The sequence below is a fragment of the Scedosporium apiospermum genome (genome assembly GCF_000732125.1).
Source record: "Scedosporium apiospermum strain IHEM 14462 chromosome Unknown SEQ_SAPIO_0088, whole genome shotgun sequence".
Taxonomy (NCBI): Eukaryota; Fungi; Ascomycota; class Sordariomycetes; order Microascales; family Microascaceae; genus Scedosporium; species Scedosporium apiospermum.
In genome coordinates, this window is record NW_015971789.1 from 881,708 (window position 1) to 897,385 (window position 15,678).

At 51.2% G+C, this 15,678-nt stretch overlaps 4 protein-coding genes and 1 pseudogene across 4 annotated transcripts; 3 read left to right on the top strand and 2 right to left on the bottom strand.

The window, feature by feature from the left end:
* Window positions 1-216: 216 nt before the first annotated feature.
* Window positions 217-5,542, bottom strand: SAPIO_CDS3240 (uncharacterized protein; the record flags this gene model as incomplete). Its single annotated transcript, XM_016786078.1, has 3 exons — window positions 217-3,870; window positions 4,753-5,481; window positions 5,540-5,542. 3 exons carry the CDS (start codon window positions 5,540-5,542, stop codon window positions 217-219), a joined length of 4,386 nt encoding a protein of 1,461 aa, XP_016644084.1.
* Window positions 5,543-6,605: 1,063 nt separating this feature from the next.
* Window positions 6,606-8,653, top strand: SAPIO_CDS3241 (U2 snRNP auxilliary factor; the record flags this gene model as incomplete). The annotated part of the gene is made up of 6 exons (XM_016786079.1): window positions 6,606-6,630; window positions 6,686-6,711; window positions 6,768-7,889; window positions 7,951-8,212; window positions 8,264-8,475; window positions 8,603-8,653. The coding sequence occupies 6 exons, from the start codon at window positions 6,606-6,608 to the stop codon at window positions 8,651-8,653; spliced, it is 1,698 nt and encodes a 565-aa protein (XP_016644085.1).
* A 924-nt stretch (window positions 8,654-9,577) lies between these two features.
* SAPIO_CDS3242 (uncharacterized protein) lies at window positions 9,578-10,310 on the top strand (the record flags this gene model as incomplete). Its single annotated transcript, XM_016786080.1, has 4 exons — window positions 9,578-9,779; window positions 9,847-9,879; window positions 10,019-10,065; window positions 10,137-10,310. The coding sequence occupies 4 exons, from the start codon at window positions 9,578-9,580 to the stop codon at window positions 10,308-10,310; spliced, it is 456 nt and encodes a 151-aa protein (XP_016644086.1).
* A 393-nt stretch (window positions 10,311-10,703) lies between these two features.
* SAPIO_CDS3243 (uncharacterized protein) lies at window positions 10,704-11,313 on the bottom strand (the record flags this gene model as incomplete). Its single annotated transcript, XM_016786081.1, has 3 exons — window positions 10,704-10,836; window positions 10,907-11,073; window positions 11,173-11,313. 3 exons carry the CDS (start codon window positions 11,311-11,313, stop codon window positions 10,704-10,706), a joined length of 441 nt encoding a protein of 146 aa, XP_016644087.1.
* Window positions 11,314-12,282: 969 nt separating this feature from the next.
* Window positions 12,283-14,214, top strand: SAPIO_CDS3244 (annotated as a pseudogene; the record flags this gene model as incomplete).
* Between the last annotated feature and the right edge of the window lie 1,464 nt (window positions 14,215-15,678).

Consider the following 15,678-nt stretch of genomic DNA (forward strand, 5'->3'; position numbering starts at 1 on the left):
CTTTTGATTAACCCTCTTCTAAACTGGTCAACCCGTCCCATATATGCGCCGGTGCAATGAAAGCAAATGTACAAATGAAAAACCCTCAACTTCTCAAATCCATACAAGAATACGTCAACACCACGGCACCCTAAGTATACCCTCTTTCGTGTCCCCCTAAAAGCGCAGAGCAATCTTCCAATGTTCGCCTTCCACATCCCCCCTGCTGTAAATAAATTACAAGATAATAGCTAGTTCCGGGCGGTCAATCTTCTCCTCGCTGAGGTTGGGATAGTACGGCACCATGGCATCTGCGCACTGGACGTAGGCATCGTTGTAGAGCCTCCAGTACGGCTGTCGCACCTTGCGTGCCGGATGGAAAAGACCCGCCCAGACATAGTTCATAACAATGCCAGGGCCAACGGCCATGCGGATGGCCTCGATGGCCTCGATGATGCGGTCGATGACGTGTGGGCTCGTCTCGAAGAGGTTGGGGTAAAGGAGGTTCAGTAGGTGAACCATTGCATCTTCGCAGCCGAGACCGACGACACCGAGGGCAATGTGCTTGACAACGGAGGCCGCCGTCTGTCGATGAACTTGGTCCCTGTCGATAAGAGCATCTTCGAGTAGTGGCGTTACGGCGTAGACGTAATCTTTGGCCATCTCACCAATGTACTCGAACAAGAACGAAAGAGACTTGAGAACACCGTTTTGCACGTTGAGCTCGGGCACGCGGTACTCGTTCATGAGTGCTGGTAGGACCGTGAACGGCGCGCAAGTTTCGGCGACAATACCAATAGCGACGGCCGTGTTGACTCGGGACTGTCGCTCTTGCACTCGGAGGTTGTTCAGCAGAGTTGCAAGGACATCCTGCGGTCCGATAGCCTTGGCAATGAAACCAAACGTGTTGTTGGCGGCACGCCGGATGCCCTTCTTGTGAGCCTTGAGCATATCGAGGAGTTCGAAACAGATACGCATCCACTCCCTTGCATTGACGCTCTCTGGACCACGATCGGCAATGCGTCCAACCAAGTCGATCGTGTTCTCTTGGACCTTCTCGTGTCGGTTGCGGAGAATTGGCGTAAGCCGTGGTAGAAGATCCCGAATGGGGGGTTGCATTTGCGCAATACCGACAACAGTGACGATGGACCTGAGAGCTCCCAGGATAGATCCAAGAACTTCCGGATACTCCTCTCCGAGGTACTCGTAAAGCACAATGCCGAGTTTACCCATGAGAGCGTCCTCGCCGCACTGTTTCATGACCATGGCGATTCGTGAAATGAGGTCTGCAGCCTGCTGTCGTACGGTTGCGGATTTGTTGTTTAACCTCCACAAGATAGTGCTGACAATCTGGGGTAGGTAAGGCTTGCATCGCGTGCCTAAGGCGTTGACTACCGAGCCAAAGCCGTTAAGCATCACGATGTCCTCAACACTCTGCTCCTGGAAAGCATGAAGAATACCGTCGATAAGGCGCTCCTCCAACCGCTCACCAATGTCCGCCGCACCAAGACTAGCGACAACCTTCTCCACTGTTTCCACTGTCATCTTCCGGTAAGGCTCACTTTCGTCCTTGAGATTAACCACGATCCGTTCCAGGATCTCGCTGGCGCCGACCTTTTGGCCCAGGTCGACGGTCGTTTCGACCACTTGCCTGTAGATGCGCTTGTCCAGAGCCATTCGCCTTACCCAGAAACTCTTAAAAAATTCGTCCAGAACATGCTCCTTTAGATAGCCCGCTGTGACGCCCTCGGTGCTCGAGCATTGCGACACTACCTTAAGCACAACCTTCTTCATCTCCTCGTCTGGAGACGAAAACTCTCGTAGCAGGATCTCCATGATTTGACTGGTATAGTAGTTGGCATACTCCTCGTCCATCAACGGGATGATGTGGCCGACAGCCTTAAGGAAGCCGGCCAAACCTTTTCCTCGTTGCTTACGAGCTCCAGTCCACAAGGGGTTCAAGATATCGTCGAAGCTCTCGATACCGTACGGGTTGGACGCCTCCGCCAGAGCAGCAATTGCTAAACTGGTGACAGTCCGAACCTTGGTCTGTTCATCGTTAAGATTAGGCCCTATGCACTCGACAAGGCCTTTGAGATGGGGCAACACAGCACATCCCATGAGGATGGGAATCTGCTGCACAATCTTCACACCGGTATGGCGCGCTTGCCATGATTTCTTGCTGCGACAAACAGCTCGAAGGAAGGGGAGGAGTGCAGGGATACCAAGGGCGGATGCGACGACGGCAAAGGCTCGTGCAGTTGTATTGCGGACGTATTCGTCGACATGGTCGATATCCGGCCTCATGGTGCTGATCATTGTTGCAAGTCCGGCGGCCTTGCTGAGATTGGAGATAATTTCACGACCTTCCACACGGGCATAATAATCTTGGTCGATAAGGAGCGGCTCAATAACGACCAGGATCTTGTGAACATATGGTCGCACCAGATCGTCGAGTTTGTAGAGGATACGGTCAATGACCTTGACCAAGAGATGGCGCTCCTGGTCCTCGAGAGTTTTTTCCATCAACAGAGGTAGGATTTGATCAAAGAGGGGCCCGGCACCAAAGTTTCTGGCGTTGTCCGTGAGCTGACGCAGCGCAGTTTTACGCATTGGCGGGGTGCCGTTCTTTACCTTCAGGAGCAGCCTCATGATCTTCCGTTCCTTCAATTGATCGACGGTGAGAACATTCTCGTCCGCGCCATCGGCAAGCTTTCCAAAGTAGGCCATGTCTTCAGGCTTGAAGAATTGAAGGTCTCCCATACCGGGAATCTCAGCAGCCATAGGCTTCCCACTCAGCCTGACCGCGTTGGGGTCCTGCATCATGAAGCCAGTCTGAGAAGCGGGCGTCGCAGCCACGCGATGGGCCGGCGCTCTAACGGGCTCGTAACCCGGAGGTGGCACGAGGATTTTATATCCCTGGTCTTCTCCGGGAAGAAGAGCGTCGAGCTCTTCATCACTAATAGGCATGTTGCGAGCATCGACCGGAAAGCCTGGAGGGAGCGCGCCTCCAACTTGGGAGGGATGCGCTGGGGTCACAGCGGCTTGGCCGGCGGCGGGAGTGGCGACAGGTGCTTGATCCCATCGAGATTTCTTCTTGGGGGCTTCTTCCCCAGGGGTGGGTATCGCGGGGGCTTGGTCCCATCGAGAACGTTTGGCCTTGACAGGCTCGGCCGGGGCCGGTTCTTCGGCTGCAGTCGACGAAACATCCCACCTCTTCTTTCGCTTCCTAACAGCCGTGACCTCCTCAGTGGGCCCGGCCTCGGCGTTCTCTTTATCACCTTCCTTCAGAGTCGGAACACCCTCCTTATGTTCACCCTCCTCCCCGACCTTGCCAAGCTGTTTAGACGCAATCTCTCGTCGAACGCGTTCTTCCTCACGCTCCAGCTCGCGTATTTCCATCACCTCGCGATAGCTCGTCCCATCTTCAGGGGCGCCAGCTTGGCGATTCGCCGCGAAGGGATCAGCTCGAGTGTCGGTGAGCACGCGATCGAACCGGCGCTTCTGATAATCCGTTTCGCGATCGATAATGCGGGTGCTCCGTTCGCCTCGACCGGCTAGGAGATCGTCATCGTCAACCCCGTTACCATGCGTTATATCGTCAATCACGGCCTTGGGCGCGGTGTATTGGCCCACAAGGCGTCTCGAGCTGTCGCCATCCTCCATCACCTCATCATCCTCATCCGCAGCCGGGATGGAGGTGTGGTATCCAGCGTATTTATCGGCGCCATCGCGGTCGTAGAGATCGGTATCGAAAGAGTCCGTCAGCTTCTGCTTGGTCGAATCGGATCGTTGGTTTGCAGGGTCAAAGGTCCGCGAACTCTTCTTGGCCGCGTTCCGCTCAGCTTGGAGCTTCCTGATCGTTTCGAAATCCGCGTCAGACATGGTCGGCTACGGAAAAGTGCATGACATGGCACACGCCTTTTTTGTAATATTCCTCTTGTGAAATGCGCCGAGCAAGCTCATTGAGATATGATATCGTGTGCCTTGGCGTTTTAATGATGGATGAGTTCGATGGAAAGAGGTTTTTCATCGAAGAAACTTTGCGCGACGAGGCTGGCTGTTGTCTTGGCTCTGTGCTGATAAATGCCGAGGATTTGCCGCATTAGGCATCCCTTGATCCCTTGACAGTTGGCGCTGCGGCAACATCGACAACCATTGATCCCACGTATGCCGAAATTCCCTTTCGGTCGCTGTGCCCGAAAATATGCGCAAAAAGTTTGATGCTCACTCATCAGCTACATCAGGAAGCGACTGCCACGTATTATCCACTGGACCAACACTCATCAGAGGGCAGGATATATGATGTTGGATTTAGCCCGCTACGCCAAAAATGAGCGACATCAATTGATGCCACTTTGTAGTGGATGTCCGTAATTGGAGTTAAACCTGTTGCCTCCCTTACTCCAACATATGAGCTCACTAAGCCTTTTACCTGAGGCCAATGTCCCGCATTCACGGACCAGTTGGCGTCGTCGACATCCAGTATCCCATCGAGGCCAGCCAGAAACAACCCTAAAAGCCGAGTTGTGAATAGCTTCGTTCGCCTCCTTATGGGAACTGGGTTTGTGTTTAAGCATAGGTCCTTCCACAACTTTTTTTCTTGTTAAATTTAGAATCTAAGGACAACGCTGCTCAGTCTGCTCAATCACCTTGGTAAGTGTAAGGCGGGCATTGAAAGGTCTAGAGATGCGTCGACTTTCCTCTCGGCACTTGGACGAGGCTTTATGGTTTTATTTTGGTGCTGATTCGAATCCTCGTACTTCTTCTTACTTGCATCTTCTGATCATCATCCTGGAGAAGCTCCCTCGTTGACAACTTAATGTCGGGCGCGCCATCTATCTTTAAGCTGTCCCGGCGTCTCTTCTTAGGAATAACCGTCTTCTGTGCTGTCTCTTCAATTTTCACCACAGCAGCAGCCACATCTTCCTTTTTCACAGCCCGATCAGAGAAAGTTCTAAGGTCGGCCGTGAAGAGAACGGAATGTGCCCAACCAGCCTCCTTACCCCAAAGTTCACGGAAGAAATCCCCTACCGCATCGTACATGCTCAAGCTGAAGGTTTTTGTCTTCCCCTTCCCAAACTTATAATCTCTCTGAGCTATCTGCCATACGTGGGTATCAATGGGAACGGCCTCAGCCCAACCAAGCCCCATCAGGCAGACGCAGTCGGCGACCTTGGGACCCACGCCGGCTAGCTGGAGAAGCTCGGTGTGAGCAGCCTTGTACGTGATAACCGGATCATTGCCGCATGAATCGAGGATCGGAGTTTGAGGAAATGCCGGATTGTCGGGGTTCCGAAGGCTATTCAGCCAACCCTTTGGCTTCGAGGCGACAATCTGAGCTGTCTTGGCGATGTACTTGGCCCGATATCCGAATCCGAGGCTTCGTAATTGTGATTCAACTTCTTCGCCCGTTAAGGCCTCGGGTTCAGGAAAGGCATGGAAAGGCACATCTCCGATATGACCGATAAGAGGCCCATACGCTACACAGAGTTTGTGGACCTACACAAACATTAGTAACGCTGCCGCTAGACATGTATCGACATATCTCCGTGCTAACCATTTGTGATATCCTTGAGATGTTGTTGTTGCTACTGCAGATAAAACTGACAAGAGTTTCCCAGGCATCTTGAGTAAGGATTCGAACACCAGTGAATTGTGGTGCTCGTTTGCGGAAATTCGGATCAGACGCAGACCATTGCTTATACAAAGACCCTAGGTCAACCTTCAAGCTCAAGTAATGTCTTAAGAGCGCCTCCGTGTCATCTACTTGCGTTTCCCGTGAACCTTGGCATTTAGAAAGCTTTTCTGGCCAGATGACCCTGTAATGCAGGTGAGTAGCATCTTGCCTTAGGGATACAATACGCCCGTTCAGGGTGCAGGACCTGCAGCAGTTAGTTACGCATTGTTTTGAGATGTAATAGAGAATAGAATGGATCAACCAACCATTCGTCATCAGACTTTCTCCATCGGAAAGACTGCCCGCATCTAAGAGTGGTATCGATGCAGAGCTCCGTCAAATTCAGGGGTAGCTTCCGCCATTCAGCTGCCCGGATCCGACTCATCTCTTGGGGCTCGAGAGGAGAGGAATGAGTATAATTGTCGCCGGATTTATATCATATATGTACCAACATATATCTGGGGAATTTCTCTTTAAGGTGATAAAATTTTAAGTATCTCAAGGTCTTATGTTTGCAAATGGTTTTTGCTCCCCTTTCATGGTATGAAACAGGAACACTCCCCAATTCGAGGCCTGCAACTCACCAATTGAGGTTAAACTCCTTACTCAGCCACAGGCTTTTGCCACAGCGCAATGCTCAATGTTCAAGCACCTCCCAGCGTCACATTCTCACAACTGTGATTGGGTAGGCGCTATGACCACCACCATCGAAAAAGTTCCAGCCTCACCTCACTCAGCAGTGCTTGGATCAATGCGAGGTGCAGCTTCCTTTACTTCATGCCTGCTCCACCATCAGAGTTACAAAAGCAAAGACACCATCGTAGAGAGATTTCCATCTAATTTTTTCCCTTCTGCACAACGCATTTGCGAGCCCATTCTTTTTTCCTTTCTTTAGCCCCCTGTGAAATCATCCACCACAAGTCTTCAGAAGGGCACTCGCATTACAATGAACGGCGAGGGCTACTCTCGAGGTATGTTTTCTCTAGCTCCTACCTTGTTCGGCAGATTTTCTGACAGCTCTAATAGACGGTGGCCGGAAGCGAGATTATGCTGTAAGTCTCTCATCACACTATTTCAAATCATACACTCATTGACACATCCATTGCAGTCGCGTGGCGACCGCGGCGAGGAGCATAGGCGAGATCGCGACCGAGATCGAGACCGAGACCGAGATGGGCGCCGCGAGCGACGACGATCAAGATCCCCCAATTACCGAAGCTCCAGGCGCCGCGACGATGAAACTGATGCGTATTCTTCAAGCCGAAGCCACAGGGATCGAGAACGGGAAGATCGGTACTCTGGTCGAGAGAGGCGTGGAGGCGAGCGCGAGTGGGACCGCGATCGAGGCTCTCGTAGGGATGGTAGGAGAGACGAAGATGAACGGCCCGCTAGGCGAGATAGAGGTGACGCTTTCGACGATAGACGCCGTGGAGGACGCGACAGGGATGACTTTGGCGGCCGCGACCGGCGCCGAAGCCCATCTCCTCCCCCGAAGCCTCGCGAGCCTACTCCGGATTTGACCGACGTAATCCCGATCCTTGAACGCAAGCGTCGCCTCACGCAATGGGATATTAAGCCACCTGGGTATGAGAACGTCACTGCGGAACAGGCCAAGTTGTCGGGAATGTTCCCGTTGCCTGGTGCACCCCGCCAGCAAGCCATGGACCCGGGCAAGCTGCAAGCGTTCATGAATCAACCAACTTCGCAAGTAAACCGAGACGCTTTGAAGCCTACCCATTCACGCCAATCGAAACGACTCCTGGTATACAATGTCCCGCCCTCCCTAACCGACGAGGCCCTGCAATCCTTCTTCAATCTGCAACTTAATGGTCTGAACGTTATCGAGGGCACGGATCCTTGTACCAGTTGTCAGGTATCAAAGGACCACACATTCGCCCTTGCCGAGTTTAGGTCTGCCGCAGACGCTACTGTTGCTTTGGCTTTGGACGGAATATCTGTGGATGCTGATGAGGCCATGGCAAATAACGGATCTGCCGAGCCTAAGGGACTCGAGATTAAACGCCCTAAGGATTACATTGTTCCCGCGATAGTGGATACGCCTTACGAGCCTGGCGTCGTCTCCAATGTTGTTCCTGACACGCCTAATAAGATCAGCATCGCCGACCTTCCTACGTACCTTACTGATGAACAAGCCACTGAACTCCTTGTCTCTTTTGGCGAGCTCAAGTCTTTTGTTCTTCTTCGAGACCAGCATACCGACGAATCGCGGGTAAGTATCTAAATACTCACTGAATTGCGAATCGAGAGCTCCGTCGCTAACTATTTTAAAGGGCATTGCCTTCTGCGAGTACGTCGATCCTTCGGTTACAGATATTGCGATTGATGGACTCAACGGCATGGAGCTTGGAGACAAGAAACTCAAGGTTAGAAAGGCTAGTATTGGCATTAAACAAGTCTCGGGCATCGAGATGGGAGTCAATGCGATGTCCATGCTTGCCGGAACAACGTCCACGGAGAGCGAGGAGAGCTCAGTTGTTCAGCTGCTTAACATGGTAACTCCGGATGAACTGATGGACAATGACGATTACGAAGGTAATAATCCCTTCCCAAGTATGCACATAAACTTATGCTAATGCGACTTAGAAATCTGCGAGGACGTTCGCGATGAGTGCGCCAAATTTGGCACCATTGTTGCCCTCAAGGTCCCGCGACCCGTTGGTGGCAGCAGACAGTCACCTGGCGTCGGAAAGATTTATGTGAAGTTCTCAACAAAAGACTCTGCGACGAACGCTCTCCGAGCCTTGGCCGGTAGGAAATTTGCTGACCGGACCGTTGTCACTACTTATTTCCCGGAGGTAAGCGTTAGCCCCCATCCCCGAAGGTGCCAGCGCATGCATTATTAACCATGGCGTAGGAAAATTTCGAGGTTGGAGCGTGGTAAAAGGATGTATTGGGCGGTTTTACACTTCGTAGGAGCAATAGGGAATCACGGTTCGCGCCACCTTCGGCTACCAGTACCACAACTCAAGGTGAAAATGATCAGAAGTTGCATAGTTCTCGCGTTGTGAAAGGAGAACAGGGAGGGAACGCCGCCAAGGTACTAGGGGAGCATTGTAAACTAGTTTCATTCAATGACACAAAAAAAATTGAGAATACGAGACGAAAGTTATGATATATTATTATATTGCTGGCTTCTACGGCATTTCGATTCATCTCACTCAGGGAGACTGAGCTGTGGGACTTGATGACAGTTAGCTTCGAAGAACCCAGATAAAGCGTTTAACAAATGGGCACGAGTTTCATGAACAATCAGAAGTCCATTACATTCATTGGATCCGGAGACCCTAACATAAGAGGTACCAGAAAAAAGTTTGTTTGGTGTCATCAGAGCATGTGGGAAACGAAGAAGAAATAAACGGTGATGGGTACATACCACAACGCTGGCCAAACGCTTTCCATTGAGGATAAGTCCGCATAGGCAGATGATTTCAGGAACTCGCCTCGAAAGTTGGAACGATCCGCTCAGAAAGCTCATGTTAAACTCCCAAACCGGCAGGTGGTAGCCATGAGCTGCTGCATGGTTCTACAATAAGACGAGCATGTTCTGTAATGTTCCCTACCAAGCAAGATGCTGTCTGGAGGGCTTCGGGAGTGCAACAGAAATTTGAGGGATGAAGTTTTCGTCGATCCAGAGCCGTTTTGTAGCAAAAGGCAAGATTGCACCCGGAGTGCTTAGTCATAAATGCGAAATCACGTGAGACATATGAGACTTTGTCGTCGCATGGTTAAGAAGTGGTTGAGAGGGGCCCTAATTACGCGAATTTTCGCCGACCGTCCCCTCAGCCCTCAGACACAGGTAACTTTTTTTCGCTTCCCGACGAAGTCCAACATCGACATTTTTCCCGTAACCGCATCACCAAGTCCAATCGACAACCCCCGACCTCAACAACCGACAAAATGGGTAGACTTCACAGCAAGGGCAAGGGCATTTCTGCCTCCGCCATCCCCTACTCCCGCAACCCCCCCGCGTGGCTCAAGGCCTCTCCCGACCAGGTCGCCGAGCAGATCTGCAAGCTCGCCAGGAAGGGTGCCTCCCCCTCTCAGATTGGTGTTGTCCTCCGTGACGCCCACGGTGTTGCCCAGGTCAAGACCATCACCGGTATGTCGAGATTGGATTGTCAATTGGGAGTGGGATTGAGACTAACCCGTCATCTTGCGCAATCTAGGTAACAAGATTCTCCGTATCCTCAAGTCTCACGGTACGATCGTTCCGCCTTGAACATATACAGCGAAGCGCATGGATTTTCTGTCCGAAATACACCTTGCCTCGCCCGCAAGAGCGAAAGCTCTTGTGGAATGCCTCTGTTGGTCACGGCTGACAGTGTGATCTATGTACAGGCCTCGCCCCCGAACTCCCTGAGGACCTCTACAACTTGATCAAGAAGGTTTGTCTCAACCAGTCGCTCCCTCTTTTCGTATCTCGGAACATAACTAATTGCCCTTCCCCCTCCAATAGGCTGTTGCCGTCCGAAAGCACCTCGAGCGCAACCGAAAGGATATGGACGCCAAGTTCCGCCTCATTCTCATCGAGTCCAGGATCCACCGTCTCTCCCGATACTACCGCCGTGTCGGTAACCTCCCCCCCAACTGGCGATATGAGAGCGCCACTGCCAGCACCCTTGTTGCTTAAATGAAGTCTGGAAAAGGCTCGCAAATGCATGTGACGGTTCTCCCGGCAGTTATGGAGTTGGGGAAAAGGAAATTGCATTTCGCAGCGGTAATCGCTGCTATGGTTCTATGAAAATTATTGCACTTGAGCTTTCGCAACCGAAAATAAAGGGTGTTGCTTGGTTCATGCCTCGCATGGTTAAAATTTAAAGTGAAGAAGAATAAAAAATCCGTCGTCGTCACCTCATTAGCATCGAAGTGGTATCGTGATCAGTCCACTACCCGGCACAGCATATTCTCCTCCTTTTTTATTGTAACGATCCTGAAACGCCTCACCCAAACGTACCGTACCGTAGGACGGCGGCCATGCTCTTACTACGCTCAAAACAATGCTTCGAATTTAAGGTCGCGGCCGTCATACTGAAGCTGTTTCGCCATTAGGTCTGTCGACCTTTGGTGTGTCTTGTACCTCTTTCGTCCTTTGCGCAACAATCTCAGCGTGGCGCTCGAGGAGGTATTCTCCAAGAATTCGAAGGGGATCTTCCGGACTATTCAAACCAAAGTCTATATTAGCGCATGCAAGCAGCAGACGAAAAGGTGGTTAATGATGCTGCTTACAGGTGGTCCGGGTCCTGGAAGAGCAGCTTACAGCCCGCAGTGAGACTAGGGCATACTTTCTCGTTTAGATACTGGCGAATGTTGGCGGGCCTCGTCGATGGTAAAGTGTTGGAGGCAGAATCCCGATCGGCGCCGTCGATTGTGGGCTCTGGTACAAGAGGAGGCTCCTAAATTTCGTCTCAAGTTAGTCCTCCGCCAGTTCCCTTTACAACGCATGGTCGCTCCCAAGAACCAAGAAGATAGAAACTTGAGAGGCGGTGACGAACAGGCACAGGAAGATGACTGTCTGCATCGGTCATTGCGACGTCTGTATTCGTGGTGGGTGCTGAGGGCGCTGGAGCAGGAGGGGTATCAGACACGACAGCAGAGGCGTTGGGAGAGGGATTGGCGTTTGTGGGATCGGTCATGGTCTCGGTAATAGGTCAGGAGATAAAGCCGACTGAGACACGAAAAGAATATTGACAAGGGCGGTCAATGGCGAGGATGTACTAAGGTAGTCCAACAGAACAAAGGTCCAGAAAAGGCATGAGATGAGCAGCGTGGTCCGTCAACTTTCCATGTTCGTGCTTATCGATAAGAGCTGTACCACGTGATATCGCGTAGAGCCTGGCGTCTGGCTCTGGAATGGGGAAACGCGTGGCATTCTCAAACTCTATTTTCGCGTGTGCCGAGATTAATCACATCCAACGTTCAAGTCCAATTCTAACGTCTCTTAAATAGGGGTTGTTTCTCCTTCTCAGTACTAATATGGATGCTTTTTTAAGGAGGAAGTTGACCCCGCAGACTTCTCAAGTAATACAATCCTGGGAAAATTCTCTCCAGGTTGCCGTGGACGATCGAGAGCGACCTACCAAGAAACGCCGTCTCTCCAATGACACACAATCTGACTCTGAGATTCGAAGCGCAAGGGAGCCGGAGGGAGTTGATTCAGTGGATTCTCCTTTGGTAACCGACTTGGAGTTTCTGAGTGCTAACAATGACGGGCCAGGCTCGGGGCTGGAAGGCGCTTTTGTGGATATCGGGTCGGAAACTGAAGCGATGGAAAGCGACGGAGAATGCCAGCCGAAGGAAATTAGCGATACTTCTAAGTCGAGGAGATGGATAAAAGGCCAGAGTTCGATTTATGTTGACGCCTTCAACCTGGCCTTGGACACTGTCCTGGAAGATGAGTCGCATCTTTTTGATGAGCGGGAGCGACGCGTTTTTGACGAGTGGAAGGGTCTTGATTATCAATCCCAGTACCTGTGCGCATCTCTCTTTGAACCGGAGACTTTCAGAATCTGACTAGGGCCTATAGGTATGTACGACTATTTCTGAGAAAGACGGCATCATGGCATCGGATCAACCGTTTGGGTTACTACGACGATATCTCAGATATGGGTCGCGCCGTTTCAGCCCTGCAACAACTCCGATCTCTTCCCAATTCCGTTCTCAGCCCTTCCCAAGAAATCCAATGTGGTCTAGAGCTGGAAGATGTCTGTATAGAAGACTCTTTTGTGTTTGTTGATTCCTCTGAGTCCCATATAACGTCAGTTGAGGATGCTGCTGGGCTTCTCAACTTTGAAGAAATGAAGATGATTGCCAAAGAGTGGAAGCTCCAGGGGAAGACCAAGTCGGAGCTTTCACAGGCACTCTGCCGTACCAGTAAACAACAGACCAGGTTGTTGTCTTTGGGTATTAGACGCTCCGGCTCCTCAACTTCGCTCGCGGAGGGCGAGCATCTGGGCGAAGTTCCCTGTACCGTTTCGGAACAACGGGGAGAGGACAGAAGAGGATTGTTTCTCGACAAGGTTTCGGCCATCACCGGCCCTTGCATTAGGATATCACCCACGACATTCAAGTTGTTCGAGAGAGTCCATTTAGTCTTCTACAGGTCGACAGAGTGGACTGAAAACTCTCTAACAACAATTATATTGTCGAAGATATCGCGCCGAAATTTTGCCAACTACTTAGTCGGCCGCACTTCCAACATATTTGCCTCGCGGTCGCACATTCTTAAGTTTGAAGCCGCCATTAGGCTTGAAGCCGAAGTCGACAATATCTTAGAGTCGGAAAATCTTCCCGGAGAAAAGGGTTTTCACAAAGTCATTCAGCTATTTGAGGGCATTTATCCTTTCTGGAAGAAGCTTGTGGCGGAGGAGCAGGTCAAGGAAGATACCATTTATGAATACGGCGAAGGTGCATATCTTCGCAGGTTCACTGCTACACATGCCCTTACTCGAATCGTTCATAAAGCCGCGTATTGTTTCGGGCGGCTCAAGAAATATAAGAGCGAGTATGATCTCCTCGTCGAGCTACTAGGGCAAAGGCTCTTTCATACGGCGAGGCGGGGAAGTTGGTATCAGCGTAAGGCACTTTTGGAAGAGCACTACATGTTTGCAGTTGATGCTACGCCCATATCTGGTGACGAGGAGCAACGGAAAAAGCACTGGAGGAGACAGGCTGTGGAAACATGCGAAGTCGCACTCCAGGACAACGAGTGCCACCTGATTTACCACTACGATTTGCAGAAACGCCTGGTCAAACTTGAAAAGAGACTGCGGGTTCCCCGCAGACTCCAGCACGATTTTAGACATGTACGGCTCGACGAACCACTCCAGCATACTGTTGAAGGGATCCAAATCAAGCACGAGAACATCATTCCCAAGAAGGGAAAGGCACCCAGTACTAAGACAGTATGGGTGGACGAACTCGAAGACGGGGGCGAGTGCAGCGTGGAGGAAATGTGTCTCAGCTGGTATCGAAGCCACGGGTGGAAAGGATACCACTCGGAAGGAGGCATCGTTCGTACTTTGTTTGCATATCTATTCTTCGACATCATCTTCCTCTACGTTCCAAACGTCTTCCAGACGGCCTACCAGTCCTGTCCCCTCGATTTACACACAGATTCATTCTATCCTACACGAGCATCGGAGATAAACCGGCGCCTTGTCGAGATCTCGAACGGTGGTGCCGAGCGTATCCTCCGAGAAGTCTACGAACGGGAGTGCGAGCGGAAGACATGCGTCGTGGGACTTAACTGGGATTTCGACGTGGATGACCTCGCCGAGCTTGTCAGCTGCTTCGAGGGGGAGGCTCTGGCGGCCATCTGCAAGGTAATGGCGCAGGAGTACCGTCAGCGGGGCGGAGGCATGCCTGACCTCATCTTGTGGAGGACGCAGCCTCAGAAGGAGTGTATGTTTGCCGAAGTCAAGAGCGCGAACGATCGCCTCAGCGATACTCAACGGCTTTGGATTCATGTGCTTATGGGGGCCGGAGTCAAAGTGGCTCTGTGCAACGCAATAGCCAAGGAGGTTAGGGTGGTGTAGTCTGCTTCCCAACAAACCGTTACACTACAACATTGTAACATTGTAAATAGGGCACTGTGGTTATTAGTTCACATTATGTACGTGAGGGACAATGATCCGTACTTGGCTTGCCCATGCCTGTGCAATTTTTTTGGGTTGCCTACTTCGTAAATAGATTCGGAGATTACCGATCAAAGGCATATGAGCAACTTATGTCTAACTTACCGAGAAACAGAAAGGGGCCGGGGAGTGCTTTAAGCCAAGCAACGGTTTATGGATACTATCATTTCCCTTGCCCTTCATCTGCATCATCGATTCCTCCGTACGGCGGGCAGTAAATGAAGCAATGACCTTAACTCCGTACGAAGCCTGCCAAGAGGCCATGCGTCGTCAACGTTGTTTTTCTTCTTTTTTTAACCAAAGTGGGAAATTACTACCGAGGTAGAGAGAATCATCTAAAATTAGCTGAATGCTCTGCAGATCATCTTGGAATGTTCGATGGAACTTCCTGTCTCCACGCCGCGAGCCAACAACGACGACGAGAATCAATCACTCATTTCCCATCCTGGCGGGGAAGGGGTTCGAGAGCTGCTTGAAACATGAAGTCCGAAAATAGGTCATTGAGACGCTTGTGCCCCTTTCCATAAATGTGTCAGGGTGTCCGGTTTTTTTTGGGGGGCCAGGTTCCCCTTGTTTCAAGCGCTGTGATGTTTCAGGAAGAAGGTGCTCTCCGCCTCTATAATTATCCATAATATCCGACAAGGACACTCCCCGATACGGACTTAACAACTCGTGTTATAGGTCCCATTCCTCTCCAAGAAAAAAAAAAGGCGGAGAATTTGGAGGCCATTGGCCAATGGCCTCTCAAGAGACTAGGGACGTTCTGATGGGAGTTTCTCGGCTCGCGAACGGACGGGCATTGACTCGTGAAGAAACACTGAATGTGTGCATATTGTAGTAGCGGATGCGGGTTGGTGAAGTCGTCACATTGTGACTGTTGTTTCGGTGATGTGAGATTGGCCCTGTATGCAGCGGAGGAGGGGCGGGAAGGGTCTGGCCATGAAAGTCTGGGAGAAAGCGAATCGGCAGACCTCCATACGAAGTAATAACGATGGTTCAGCGGTCTATGTATGCCGGCACAGGGTTGCTAGGCCAGGAGAAAACTGTGTAAATTGTCCAATATGTGGGCGTTCTTTCGGGCAGAGGTGGCCACTTTCTAAGCTGCTTCAACGAAGCAAGTTGTAACTAATACGAAATCCGGCAGAGCTTCCAACATCAGATCAGAATTGATTCCCATGCAACCCATAATACCCCAGGACCAGATCTAACTGAAGATTTCTTGTTTTCTTTTCCTCTTGTGCTGCTTTCGGGAGTTGAATGCATCCTGTCCGGTACCAGACCCTGTCACCGACAACCAGGGCAAGAACACTCTCCGGCTGGGCGAGCCATTTGCGTTCACAACCGAAGGACGCAACTACCGATCAC